This window comes from Diabrotica virgifera, chromosome 6 (genome assembly GCF_917563875.1).
Source record: "Diabrotica virgifera virgifera chromosome 6, PGI_DIABVI_V3a".
NCBI lineage: Eukaryota > Metazoa > Arthropoda > Insecta > Coleoptera > Chrysomelidae > Diabrotica > Diabrotica virgifera.
This window is the reverse complement of record NC_065448.1, coordinates 224,031,941-224,047,569: the sequence shown is the minus strand read 5'-3', so window position 1 is coordinate 224,047,569 and position 15,629 is coordinate 224,031,941. Positions and strand designations below refer to the sequence as shown.

Sequence of the window (15,629 nt, the reverse complement as noted above, 5' to 3'; positions counted from 1 at the left end):
AGAAATCATTGGAATATTATCCAACCTAATTCTCCAGTTTCCTGGGAAGTGTTTGCAGAATTGCTCCAATTAGTGTTTGACACTAATTTTTTGGTCTTCAACGACAAATTTTATTTACAAATTTTTGGGACACCAATGGGTTCCTCGATTTCACCCATCCTAGTGAATTATGTTTTGGATGATTTAGTTTCTGACCGTCTGGGTTATTTAGATTTTCAAGTTCCTTTTGTTAAACGTTATGTGGACGACCTATTACTAGCCTTACCACCAGACAAGACTCAGGCCACCTTGTCCATCTTTAATGGGTTTGATCCTCATTTGCAGTTCACATGTGAACTCGAGGACCCCAACAACCATAGTATCCCCTTCTTGGACATGCGTGTCACTAGAAGTGGAGATAACACACTTTGTACAAGTTGGTATAGGAAACCAATGGCCTCCAATAGGTTTCTCAACTACCATTCTTGTCATCCTTTTAAATATAAAATAAATCTTATTAAAGCTTTAAGCTGTAGGCTACATAGGTTGACACATCCGGTTAATCGAAGGGAATCCCTTCTGCTACTCAGAAGTATATTGGTAGATAATTCCTACCCTTCCTCCCTGATCAATAAATTTCTTTTTTCCCAAAGCTACGGTTCTTCTCTGAACGACATACCCAATGGTGACCAACTTAGATCAATATCGAATAATACTGTTAACATCACAATTCTGCCTACTACTAATCTTGGGACTCCTGTTTCCCAGTTTTCTTCACTTCCTTATTTTCCTCAGGTTACTGATAAACTTATTAAACTATATAAAAATAATAATATTCCTGTTAAGATTGCAATTAAGAACGCAAGAACAGTCAGAAATTTGTTCTCTAAGACTAAAACACCCTTGTCCCCTTTGGAACAAGTGAATGTGGTCTACCACATACCTTGTGCTGAATGTGACGCATGTTATGTAGGGCAGACAAAGCGAGCTTTAAAATCACGTTTAATTTCACACCGTAGTGATATCAATTTGAAAAAACCAACTTGTGCCTTAGCCCAACATGCAATAGATACAAAACATAAGGTGGACTTTGATGAAGCCAAGATCCTTTGCAATGAACGCAACCTGTCGAAAAGACAGTTCTTAGAGATGTGTTTCATATTAAAAACCTCTAATGTACTTAACAAGAGAACTGACATCAGTAACTTGAGTCAAATATACCATGCATTGATTTTGCAGAATTAGTTGGTATTATTACACTCAAATTATTATATTGTAAAAAAGTTTTGTGGTTTTCAGGCTTTTCCCACTTCTTTAATTTTGATCTTGCGGAATCAGTCGACGTTATTACTCTTAAATTATTTTATTGTAAAAAAAGTTTTTGGTGGTTTTTTCAAGCTTTTCCCACTTTTTTTGATAATAACAGTTTACTTAATAGATTAAACAATTTAAAATTTTCCATATGATAAAATTTTGCATTATTGATATTAATTTTAAATTACATTTTGCTAAACTGATTTATAAATTTTCTTAAATTATTGCATATTTTTTCTTGCTTTTTGAGCTGCGATATATGGGAGTTATACTGTTGTACTATCTAATATATTAGTTAGTTAACTGGATTACCAGTACTAACGTAGGCACTTTTCCATATAATTGTGTGAAGTGCCCTCACTTGTTTAAATTAAACTGTGATTCTTGTCTACGAGGTATAAGGTACATCCCTTGATTACTTCTTGATATTACTTTCACTTTTTAAACACTTATATAACTGTTTTAATTACATCAATTTAAATTTTACCGCGCTGCACTGCAGCTGTCAGTCACTCTTTGTTATAAATCTTTTAAAGGTTGCCTGCCTCTTGGCGAGATGTCAGTTTACACCTGATAATTCAAACTCCATTTTCTTTTGTGTGTCAGTTGGGCTCGGATGACCTGCTGGTAACTATTTAACTTTAAATTTTCAAAGTTGCATATTAGCATTCTACTTATTTAATGATGTTACCTAAAGTTAAAATGAAGTATGTTTAAATACTACTAAGTTTTTGGAAGTGTGAATCTGGTTTTTTCTTGGTTCATTCTTGACTTTAAAAAAGCAAGCCGGCTTTTTTACACTTGTTTTTTATATGTGACTGTTACCACATGGTCTTGTCTTTGGCTGTACTAAAGTTTTTTAAATATTAACTATACACTTAAATGTTATATACTTTTACATTACGTTGGTTCATGGATAAGGTTTTTTTACTATGTACATCTTATCTGTTGCTACATGTCTTTTTAAGGTAACGCTAGTGCTTTTTTACCTCTCTTTTGGATGTTGTTTCTTATACCACTCTTTTTGTAGATGAACTGATGATGTCTACTGAGCAGTAGACGAAACGTCTTCAATAAATAGATGAAGTAGCTGAATTCTTTGTCTCTTTTTTCACCCACTTGACCGATAAAACCCTACACTTACGAGTGCTCCTTTGTTATATATATATATATATATATATATATATATATATAGAAATAATACGAAAATATAGAATTCTAAACAAATCAAAAATCTACCAAAAAAGTAGAAATCTACTAAATGTGGCAACGCTGAAAGCGAGAGAGAAAAATCTTGCTTGAAGGTTGGCAGTTGGCAACACAAGATGAAATGAAAAGTGATAGATAAGTGATAAGTGATGAAATGAAAACCATTTTGAATTTTTGAATGTTTTTGAACGAGAAATGACGTATGGCGTGTTATTTGTTTTTGGTTTCAATTTAAAGGGATTTGAAGTTTAATTTCATTAGGTTTCTTTGTTTAAAATAGTGTAAACTTTTTAATAAATAAAAAAATGTCACAGATGGAGTTAACTTCAAGTAGTGAAACCAACATACAAGAAATCGAATTAAGAAGAGAGTTAGAACGCGAATTGAAGAATAAAAGACAATGTACATATCAACCTTACGAGTGTAGCCAGTTGTGTTTGGATAATTATCAATACTGCATGAAACACATTCTTAATGATAAAAATGCTCCCTATAAACAATGTTCCTTTACATACAATACTAATGGTAAAAAATGCAATTTACCTGCTCCACGAAGTGATAAAAAGGATTTTGGGTAAGAATAACTGAAAAATTGAGTGTTTAATGTTTTTTAAAGCTCAAAAATTTAGCCATAATATCCGGCAATAATATAGAAATAGCAATTTCCATTGTAAAGTATTTGGTATTTGGTTATATTCCCTCACTTCAATCCTGACCCCACAGAGGGAGTGTAGTGGTTGACGTGATGTCGTGTATTGTCTAAAGGTCTCCGTCTCTGGTTATTTCTTTTAACTCATGCATAGGTTTTTTGCATATACCTGTAATTTGATTGATCCATCTTTTTGGGATCTTCTTGTGATCTTCAGCCTTTCACCTTTCCTTGTATGAGTGTTTCCATGTTTTCTGTGTTTGCTCTAATAGCATGTCCAAAGTATATTAATTGTTGGAGATGGACTTTACTGGAAAGTTGTTGGCTAACTTTTACCTTTCTTAAAATTGAATTATTTGTCCTACAGTCGGTCCAAGGAATTCGTAGCATTCATCTCCAACAGAACATTTCAGTGGCATATATCCTTCTTTCCGATTGTCTCAGGGTCCAAGATTCACATCCATAAGTTAGTATTGGGAATGCAGATGATCAACCTCATCTCTTGAAATTTGACAGTTCTTCCATATTGTGGTCATTTTTGCTGTGGCAACTTTTACTAGATCACATCTACGTTTTATTTCTTCTTGTAGTGACCCTGTATTTGTGATCAATGATCCCAGATATAAGTATGAGCTTACAACCTCAAACCGATCAATTGTGGTTATGTGTGGATGATTGTTATGTAGTCTATCCATTATCATGATCTTTCTATATAGAGGGGTTCGAGCGAAATTCGATAAATACCAAAATTATGAAATCCGGTATTTTTATTTCCGCTGTTGTAAAATCACGTCTCCTACCACTGGTAAATGTTTTTATTTAATATTAACATTTTTAAGCACAATAACTAATAAAAACCAAACATGGTAAAAACCGTTAACTCATATTTTTAAATAACACCAACTCGATATATAACTTTACTGATAAAAATACTTTGTTGTAAACATATTTATAATATGAGAATCCGGTAGAATCATTATCTTCTTTTTCCTGTGTAAAGTTACTAATTTTATTAGAAAAATTTCTAAGTTAAAAACTGTTAAAAATCCAATAAAGAATTTTAGACTATGATAGTTTATTAAATTTCATCACACTTTTTTCCTGCGAAAACCCAATAAAAGATGTCATAAATTGATAATTGAATATTACAAAAACAAAAAAGGGGTTAGAATGGGGCCCATATTTATAATCAAAAACAAACTCAGAGCTTCCAAGGTACCACAGCAAATCAATTCTAGTAAATTTAAATTTAAGTGTACTGAAAAGTTGTCTGAAGACTATTGAAACTCTGTAGAAATTACTGGAATCTAGTAGTAGTAGTCTAGTCTAGAAAAAGTTTTATTTTGTACAATATAACTGTTAAACTAATTAGGACCAAACTTGCGCCTAAAACTTCCCAAAAAAAGGAACGAACATTTAGTAAGAAATGTTTCTTTCCACTATCTTACCATGAATGAATTCCAGTGTGTCAAAAGTTTTTTACAAAAACGCTGTGTATATTCTCAGATGATATAATGAATGCTGTACCTAACAGTGATTCTACTGGATGATATTCTAAAGAAGACAATAGCGGAAAGCCGTAACCAGTTAATAAAAATATCAGAAGATATTGATTTGAATTTAAAAAAACTCCTACTCTACGCCCTAAAAGGCAAAAACAAATTTCATCCCAAAAAGCAACCATAGACTTACCAACTCTGGACAATTTATCAAAGTTATATAAAAGTACCCTTCTAATAAGTGAAGCAATGAAAAGGGATTTGATAAAGATTTGGCCAAGAAAATAATTTTTCCAGAAGAGATGCCTGAAGAGATGCCTGCTTAAATAACAAATTTAAAAACCGGTAATTATATCGTAGATCGAATTCCAGATGTAATGATAAGAGAAGAATCGAACGAGGACACATTTTACCTTTTAATTTTCTAAAAAGAATGCAGATTAATTTTTTTTTGTTGGAGTAATAGGTATACAGTTAACTTTTATTTTATAATTAAAAAAATTAAAAATAAAAATAAATAAAATCAACTGTTATACTGATTCAACAAGGTAAAACCCGATAAATATCACGTTTAATTTTTTTTGTAAATACCTTTTTATAAATTAAACACACTTTCCCTTTATGTGGAGTAAACATTATTATTATTACTTATTTATAGGTACTGTAGCGAACATGCCTTGAAGGTTACTCTGACGAGGAATAGACAAAACTCAAAGCATCCTCTGCCATGTACTGCTGAGGTATTGTTAAGTTCTTTGTCACATTATGTTTACAAACCAAGAAATAGAAACAGTTCATCCAGTACCCAGCATTCTGATGATGATAGAGTTACTCCTGATTCTGAATTGAAGTCTGCTAAATGTTTAGATCCATTTGGTAAGTTTGATAAATTCAAAAATCAATGAAGAAATTATCAAAATGTTTCTTATGCTTATAGTCCAGTCAACAGCCTGGAATTTTGAGAATCAAGGTCGATTTCCTTCAAAATTTGGATTTAGGTAGTAATTATAACCTTTGTCAAAATCTACCCTACGCCGAACCGGGCCTTTGCCCTGGGGGTGAAAACAACCCCTCTAGGGAATGAAAATTTTTCAATCAAAATAACTATGGAAGTCGATAGATTGACCAATTATAAGTAAATTTTATTCTATAAAATTTTTTTGCAAAGTTAATACTTTCCAACAGTGGCGGTTCGTGGTAATTTAAGGATGGTGTTCAATTAAAGAATGTAATTATACAACAAAAGATGTTCTGTAAATTGAAACCTATCTTTGACCCGATTAATCAGGATGTCACACACTTTTTTTGTTTTGTGCAGATAATGATACTGCTACTGAATGATGGCGCTTCTTTGGTGGTGAAGGTGGACGATGAAGTTACGAATATTGAAATGGCTTTGTCAAAACTGTTTAAAAATCCGTTTATTGTAACGGCATCCAAAGACCGAGATTGAAATTATAGTTTCATTCTTTGAAAACACTAAACATGGAAAACAAAACAAAGAATGTAGTTTATCACACCTGCATAACCACGAAGGTTTTCTATATTGTTCAACTTTAAAACAATGTTTAAATTTTTTATTTCTTATTGCACATTCTTGTACAAAGTTTATCGCCGGCCAAGTTAGTCCATTCTTTTTATAAGAAGTCGATTTTCAAAAATATTTGCATTTTCTTTTATAAACTTCACTGAATAAGACTCCATCCTAAAAAAACTACCAATATTGTATTCCCACAACAGAAAATGCCAAACTGTGAATCGAAACGCTCCGCCCCGGTCTCTGTGTGCAATGCACAAATCCTCAATGTTTTAAGATAGGAGAATCGCTGGTTCACGGATTTAAGATCTTTCGTTCTTCTACACGTTTACTGTATAGTGGCAGTGGCTGGATTCAATTTGAATTCTGCACTTGCCACGTGCATCTAGCGTAGCGGTGTAGTTCAAATAAATTATACGATTAATAAAAACAGTTCTATTTTAATGATATGATATTTATGAGATTTAAGAAAAAATATTTTAATGATACTATAATATTTAGGAGATTTTTAAAAATCTGTATTTTAATGAAATTTGATTGGGTGTTCGCTGCACAAGTGAACCAATGGAGAAACCGCCCCTGCTTTCCAAGTTGTTAGCGATTGAAACTATGCATTTTTCATTGAAAAAACTCACGTTTTATACCCGTTTTCCTTGAATAACTTAAAAAATGTTAATTTAATAGAAAAATCATTAAGAACAAAATGGTAGCTAATAAACAAACAAAGAGATTCGTGTCGGAAAGACCTATGTAAACCAGAGCCGGATTTAAGGCAGTGGGGGCCCCTGGGCAGAATTGGTGTGGGGGCCCCTGGGCAGAATTGGTGTGGGGCCCTACCTCCTACCATTAAAATAATTGTTGTTATAACTATGGTATACAGCCAACTACAGGGTTTTCCCTTTTAGAAATTAAAAAAAAATGTTAAGCTACTTTTATAAATATATTTTTAAATAATAAAAGAGTAAAATAGAGTGAAATATAATAAACAAGATGTATGGTTTAAGTTCGGGTACTTTTCGAGATTTTTTAATTGAAAATTCTTTGATTATGTCGGACATGTCTAGTTGCTTTAAGACATCGTGTTCAATGCTCATTATAGAGAGATAACTCAAACGCTCTTGGCTCATCATAGACCGAAGTCGATTTTTAATTAACTTAAGTTTTGAGAATCATCTTTCTCCACTGCAGTTAGTTAGCATCAGAACTTAATATAAACGAAGTGTCACCTCAACGTTTGGAAATAATTATTATCATTCTTTTTGTTAGCCATGTTTGTCCATGTTTCCAATTAATTATTACAATAGCAGTCGGTACGTTTGAAGTTCTTTACTTATATTTGATGAGCCGATTTCCTCTTTAATTGAATTGAAAAACTCTACAAATTATACCACTTCGACATTTAGGTTTTCATCTAAAATCTAAATCATTGGTATAAATGTCAGTAAGCTTCAGTGAGTGAGCTTCAATTTCATTGGAAGTTAAATTTTCCAAATGATGTAAAAATCCAAAATTGGAATGAATGGATTCATATGCAAAAAACCTCTGATTTAAAGAGTGAAGTGATCTATAATAGCGATAAAATTTTGAATGCGAAATTATTCTGGTGTTGTCATTTTAGTCACTGAAGATATTCCATAATCCAGTGGGACAAGTCGAATACTCCTTAAAAGAATATAAATTCTTTAAGAGATCTAAGTGCCGCCACTTCTGAATTAATGTCAATATTTGGATCTTGGAGAATATGAGTTGTGCTGTTTGTCCTCTCTAAGATTTCATTCCAAATATTCCTGTTTCCAGTAAACACATTCGATTATACAAACCGTTTGCATCGCTACGAGTTTTAAATTGTTGCTCATCGTCTTCTGGAATTTTAGATAATGCTCCTTTAATCTGATTATAACCAATAACTAGTGCTTTTGCGGCATCACTTCTAGATCAATCTAGTAGTATTTACTCTTTTAGGAACAATAATATTTCTGCCATGGTCGGCGTTGGTCTCGCTAAAAGACGCAGCTTTTAAACATTCGATTAACAAGTTGTAGCTACGAGTATATGTAGAGGAAGTGAAAAATACATATAGTTCATATAGCTCTTCTAAGAAATCAAAGAATGCTATGAAAGCAGGACAACACTCAGCTGCAGCTTTTGTAACTAAATTTAGAGAGTGGGCGGCACACGGAATCCACAACACCAAGATAAATATTATGTTCTTTAATTTTAGCCTGAACATCATTGTATTTTCCACTCATAACTGACGCGTTGTCGTAGGATTGTCCCCTGCAGTTTTTCAAATCGATATAATGTTATTGCAAGAATGTCATTAGAGAATTAAATCTTCTGCTTTATGACCGCGATTTGGCAGAAATATGAGAAACATTTCAACAGGAGTGAAACCTTCTGACTGACTTATGACGAAAATAAAGTCTCTCTGTTTTTTTTTTCTTTTTAAAATGTAAAAATTAAACCCTCGTCATTACAATCCTAATAGAAATGAATAGCTTCCACTTAAAATTAACTTTATTTGGGTATAATTGATATGATCCATGCGATTTGACCGGTTTGGATTGCCTAGTTTAGAAAAAATAGTTGATTAAATCGAAAAATGACATTTTTATAATTTAAAAAAAGTGAATTTTTCTCAAATAAATCTAAAAGTATTCATAATATGAAAAAACGTTTCAAATATTATTTGTAGGATTTATTTACTGAAAATTTTGATTTTTTTTTTGTTTTTGTAGCATGAATACTTTTAGGTTTATTTAAGAAAAATGCACTTTTTTTAATTATAAAAATTTCATTTGAATGTCATTATAAAAATGTCAATTTAATCAACAATTTTTTCTAAACTAAGCCTTCCAAACCGGTCAAATCGCATGGATCGTATCAATTATATCTAAAGTTAATTTCAAGTGGGAAGCTATTCATTTCTATTGTAGGATTGTATTGACGAGGGTTTAAGAGTTACATTTCAAAAAGAAAAAAGCGGAGATCGACTTTATTTTCGTCATAAGTCTCATAATCTTATGCAAAAAACCTTTGTCGGAGCTTATTTGAAAGGTTTTTTAATGAACTTTAAAATATGTCCGTAAGTTTTTCCAAGAAATTGCACCGCATTGGAGTTATTTGAAATTGAAGGTTTTCCATTTTGAGGTTCTTCGAAAATAACCATCCTTTAAAGTTAAAGAGTAATAACTCAGTCGTTATTGGGTTTACATAGGTCTTTCCGACGCAAATCTTTTTGATTTTTTATTAGCTACAATTTTGTTCTTAATGATTTTTTCTATGAAATTAAAATTTTTTAATTTATTCATGAAGAACTGTTATAAAACGAGTTTTTTCAATGAAAAATGCAGTTTCAATCGCTAATAACTTGGAAAGTATCAATTTTGCAAAAAAAATTATGGAACAAAATTTACTCAGAATTGGTCACTGTATAGATTTCCATAGTTATTTTGATTGAAAAAAATTTCATCCCCCCGATGGGGTTGTTTTCAACCCCAAGGCAAAAGCCCGGTTCGACATAGGGTAGATTTTAAAGAAGAGGGTCAACCGAGCTTGAATCCAAATTTTCATTAAAATCGGTGTTGATTCTCAAAATTCCACGGTTTAACAGTTTTTTATCGCTGATGAGTGGTCTATTAGAAAAATGTACACTCTGACCAGAATAGGAATAGACTTGAAGTAGGTGTTTTATTTTTTAGTTGATATTGATGCTAGCGTGGTCCAGGGTGAAAAATGTAGCCGCATATTGGATGTCTGCAGTGAATCAGAAAGTGATATAGAGCCTTCCACATTGTCTTCTGTATGGCCAGACATCCAGGCTGATAGTTCTGATGACGAGAGCATTGATTCTGAAAATGAAGATCTTTTAAAGTAAGTAATGAAACAATTATTGTTGGGTTAGTTTATGAGAAAATATAGTAATATTTTCTAATTTCTTTATATCTATAACATCTCTATTTTTTGCTTGGTAAGAGAGATTGTCTAACATACAATAAAGACAGTATTTGTTGATCACAAAGATACAGATTCTTAAAAACAATTTCTACCCATAGTCCAAACCAGTGATGTTTTTGTAACAATATAGGTTCCGGTACGCAATGTTCCGGGGGTCTGGGGAGTGTTCATAAAGGGGGTCCTCCCTCGGAAAACTTTTTAAAGGCTATAGCTGGATAAGATGGCAAAATCTGCACTCGGCTGGATTCTTACTTGGTATTGGGCAATCGAAAGTATGTACGTATTTAAAAACGCCCCTAACCAAATTTTTAGCACCCTATGTGACCCCAGGTGTCCCCTATCGTAAAAAAGTTGTTTTTGTAAAAAAAAAATTTTTGAGCGATCTGTTGCTTTAAAAAATGTGAAAAATTTTGTGAATGTATATTGTTAAGCTCTAAAACATACTGGTTTTTTTCAGATTTTTTGGATCAAAATTGAGCTCAGAAAAAATTTTTGAATTTTTCAGAAATTTTTTAGGGTATGTAGGTAATTTTTGGCTAGCTGAGAAATAATTATTTTTAGTGTATTTTTTCCATTCTTTTAAATGGCGAAGTAGATTTGCCAATTTCTCGAGGGAAATTACTCAAAATTCGAAAAAACCCATTTTTTGGTGTTCCCCCTCATATTTTTAGCGTTTACTCAGCAATCCTTTGCTTTAAAAAATCTGAAAAAATTATGAACATACAATGTTATACCTAGAGCATACTGATTTTTTCAGATTTTTTAAATTAAAATTGCGGCCAGGAACATTTTTTGAATTTTTCAAAAAAGAATTTTGTTAATTATGTAAGTCATTTTTGGCAAAACTTCGAAATATGTAGGTAATTATATTTTCGTGTATTTTTTTTCGTGCTTTTGAATGGCTGGGTTAGATTTGCCATTTTCTCTCCTGAACTTCCTCACAATTCGAAAAAAAAAACACTTTTTTGATGTTTCCCCCTCCCCCAAAAAATGAGTTTTTTCGAATTTTGAGGAATTTCAGGCGAGAAAATTTCAAATCTGTTCCAGCCATTCAAAAGAATGGAAAAATATACACTAAAAATTATTATTTCGCAGCTAGCCAAATTTTGGATCGAACAAAGTAAATAGAAAAGGGCTTTAGTGACTTTTCTCTTAGGTTAATAGTTTTTGTTATATAAGCGATTAAAAATTTTGAAAATTGTGAAATCAGCCATTTTTAACCCTAAATCGGACATTTAACTAAAAATTTCAATGTTGCCAAGATATTCTTTAAACATTGATTGATTAAATGAGAGTAGGGGTTGTGTGATTGCTCATTTGAAAGGTTATTTAATTCTCTATTCAGTAATATAAACCTTAACAAAATTATTTATACAGGGTGTACAAACAATTTTTTCTTCTTTTTGTCTAAATTAATTTAAAAAAAAATTTTTGTTCGCCCTGTATAAATAATTATGTTAATGCCTATATTACTGAATAGAAAATTAAATAACCTTTCAAATGAGCTATCACACAACCCCTACTCTCATTTAAAAAAATCATCGATTACGTCATCACGCCCAGACGGATGACGTCATTAGTATTATATATATGCCAAAAAGTCCTAATTTAAGAATAAAAATCGACCTGTCGAGGATTTCTCTTTAAATTTGCCCTTTTCTCGAGATAATGAATTTATGCAAACTCAAACGTCCTCATTATACTACAGTGTCGCGCCCGCTTGATTAGTAATTAAAAAACAAAGGGGTTTTCGATATTGTATCGCAAAAAACTCTTAGGGATTTCATCAATCAATGTTTAAAGAATATCTATCTACCTTGGCAACATTGAAATTTTTAGTTAAATGTCCGATTTAGGGTTAAAAATGGCCGATTTCGCAATTTTCAAATTTTTTAATCGCTTATATAATAAAAAACTATTAACTTAAGAGAAAAATCACCAAAGACCTTTTCTGTTTGGAATGATTCAAAAAACCTAAAAAAACGTTCGATGCAAAAAAAATAATTTTAGGAAAAACCCATAATCTTTCCCCTTGCCTGGCAAGGTCTTATGCTCTTCAGAATCGCCTGTCATTGTACACAATGACATTTCTTCTAAATGACTTACTCAAACACATACTTAAATTTAAACTTTACAGGAGAAAGTTTATTTTACCCCCTAAATTTGCACTTTTCGATTCACCTGGTAGATACACGTGCACGGTTGATGCCTGCCAGGTCATGGTTTTTAGCCTTGGTGTGCTATGAATTATCACTAGACAAATTTCTAGCCTTACAGGACGACCGTTAGTCGGAGGGTTCACTAGCTCTTAGACTAAAAGTACTTTTTAGAAGGAATAAATAAAGTTAGAAAGATGTCTTATTAACTATATTGTGTGAAATCGAATCGTTTTGTTGAAATATAAATGAGAAAAATAACAAAAACCGTATATTTTCATACTTAGTGAAATTTTATGTTTTAGGCATGCCAATGTATATACAGCCGAAGAAATTACTTTACTAGCTAGAGATAAACTAATAAAGTTGCAGTCATCGTATATTGAACAGTATAGATATCTACAATATTTATTAACAAAGAAAAGAAGAAAGTATTTGCATTTGTTGAAACGAGAGAAAGAAACATGTTGTAAGTGATAGGAATTTACTATTTAAATATAAAATTTAATCTTAGAATTATATAGGAAAATCATTGTGTGTAAAGTGAGGAATATACACTTCATTTACATTTCGATTAGATATAGGGACATAAAATGGCAATACTGCCGGCTTCCCACATTCAATAAGCTACATATTATAAATATGCCATATTATTATAATTTATAGACATATGAACATTAAAAGTGTCAGCAGCATGAGCATGAGTGTAGTCATTAGAGTATCAATTTCATTGCCAGCTTACCAAATTCTCCATCTCCGCGACGGAGGTTGGCAATCAATATGGCTATTCTGATCTTAGATGCTGCTGCTTTGAATAGTTCGATTGATGTGCATCTGTACCATTCCCTCAAGTTGCGCAACTATGAGATTCTTCTCCTTCATACACTTCTCTTGCCCTAGATTTTCCCTTGTATAATTAATTGAAGTATGTTGTATCTCTTATTACGCGTAATATGCCCCAGGTATTGCAGCTTTCGTGTCTTGATGGTTTCCAATATTTCTATTCTTTTGTTGACTCTTCTCATGACTTTGTTGTTTGTTACATGCTTGGTCTATCATACCGGAGATAATTTAGGATTCTTCTAAGCACCCACAGTTCAAATGCAACTTTTTAGCAATCGACGTGTTAAGTGTCCATGCTCCTATCTTAGAAGTCGAGCCCATGCTTCTGTCCATGCTTAAGTGTAAAGCAGAGTCGAGAAAATGTTGAAACGAGATACGACAATAGACTACCCTAGCCAATTGAAAATAATATTTCAACCAACAAAGATAGCTATCGTTCACCCTTAGCTTAGCTCAATCTCTCAAGGTGTGTGTTCGCCTTGTCCTAATCTTAGATATGGACTGTGAAAATTCGGAATGAAGCAAACAAAACAGTATTTTAACCAATCATGTTTATTGTTTAATAAAGATATAATAAAAATGTGACTTATTAAATGCATTAACAAATATATTCAAATTCTTGCCAAAAACTAACAATTCTTGGATTATACTTATGCATGGCTTGTGGTGTTGGTTCGATGGTAACTTCTTGATGTCGAATGGTTCTGCAACTCTCTCTGGCGACGTGGATGTTCTGGGCCACCAGGTCTACAGGTTAGTTGCAGTCTAGATGAAATTCATTGCAGTCTGGATGATTTTGTCCTCGTTGTTCTATCGCCGGCGATTTGAGTGTTGTTAAAACTCCCGGAGGGAGAACGGCGATCTTATTCCCAAAAACTATAAGATAAAGACACATATCAATAATCAAGAAGAAAAACCAAAGTGTGCCAGTCTGCCATTCTTTTAAGAAATAATCGTCAGAAAGAGTAGCAGATGACAAGAATAAATTAAGTGGAATTAAGATGAGGAGAATAGTTAAATATCTGATTACTAAAAGCGTATCAATAGATGAAATATAGAAACCTAACACATGGTTGAACATTTGAAGGTTAGGTTTAAATAAAAATGATTATAAAAAATTAAAAGTAGACTATAAAAAACTTGGAACAAAACTCACCCCAAGAGAATAATAAGTCTGGAAATAGATAGCTATTATCAGCTCTGTAATTGCCTTTTATAATATTACCACCACCATTTGGAGAATTGAAATGACAGCGTGAACTGTAGAAAGGTAGGCATGTTCCGTATTAAGACATTTACAGAGTAAGAATATACGGGGTACGTTCAGTATGATGATTTAGATGTTAGATGAAAAGAGATATATTAAATGGGAGATAATAAAAGAGGGCGCCAACGAGTTTTTAACGAAGAAAACTGGTAAAACAAATAGAAGAAAAATCTTACTAATGAAATATTAAAGAAAATAAAGTAAAATAATTATTTAAAAATAAAATAACAAAGATGTGACGTTTATAACATTACAATGTGACACCTTACCAGCCTAACTCTCAAGTCTAATTTCAGCTTTCTTGCACAAAGTACCTTTCTCATTTTAGAAACAATATAATATATCTCTCCGTCTCTATCTCTGATAATGCCTCTGTTTCGTTTTTTCCGTGTTTATGTACTTTCTGTGGTTTTACGGGTTTGACTCTGTGTTGAATAATTTTTATTGTTTTGATGTTTCGGCAAGATCGCACTTGCCATTGTCAAGTCAGGTAGTCACGCTTCTCTTGGTTGCTCGAAGTAAACTGCCAAGTTTGTTTTTTGGTTTTTTTTTAAAATTTTCTGACCCCCTACCTCCTACTTCTATTTTTCTTTGATGTGTGTATTTAGAATAAAAAATATGTATTTATTCTTTTTAGGTAATATTTATAATCAAGTGCGTGATAACCCAAAGGAACAGAGATTATATAAAAAATTAAAAGCGTTATATAACTATCAAAAGTGCCATGGTACTGATGCCATATTAAGTAAGAGGCTAAGAGATCTTAGAGTAAAGGTAAATATTCCAAACTTTCAAAGAATTTAAAAAAAAACGTATCGTCGGCCTAATCTGTAAACTGCTCAACTCCATTTACTTTGCTCTCTGCGAGCAAAAAATATTACTAATGCGAATACTATGTATCTCAGATTTTAAAAGATAGGATGGTAAAACGGAATACTTTATAGATGCACATATCACTAATATTTATATATTGTTTAATAAGTATTTAATATTACTTACTACCAACTTTTACTTGAAAATATCACTTTCTAAACAGTGATAGGTCAGTTGTGTGGTATGACAAACTAGGGAGTTACATATTTTTCATATTAAAGGCGGCAAGGGAGATACAGTTTATACGAAGAGGTCACTATTTACTCACCTGGTAAAAATATGCACTTGTATTCTGTTTGAAACGATAAGTAGGGAACAGATGGCAGTAATAACTCATTTTCAGAGA

At 32.2% G+C, this 15,629-nt stretch overlaps 1 protein-coding gene across 2 annotated transcripts in view; it reads left to right on the top strand.

The window, feature by feature from the left end:
• The first annotated feature begins 1,827 nt into the window (after positions 1-1,827).
• The window catches only part of LOC126887263 (KAT8 regulatory NSL complex subunit 2), a 45,079-nt gene continuing 31,277 nt past the window's right edge, over positions 1,828-15,629 (top strand). Inside the window, exons 1-5 of one of the 2 annotated variants that reach the window (XM_050654679.1) lie at positions 1,828-1,920; positions 5,309-5,526; positions 9,889-10,060; positions 12,606-12,769; positions 15,048-15,184. In XM_050654679.1, coding sequence (XP_050510636.1) covers positions 1,910-1,920; positions 5,309-5,526; positions 9,889-10,060; positions 12,606-12,769; positions 15,048-15,184 — 702 coding nt within the window. In that variant the 5' untranslated portion in view covers positions 1,828-1,909. Of the gene's footprint in view, positions 1,921-2,620; positions 3,077-5,308; positions 5,527-9,888; positions 10,061-12,605; positions 12,770-15,047; positions 15,185-15,629 lie in introns of those variants that run through there. The other variant, XM_050654678.1, reaches the window with a different exon arrangement.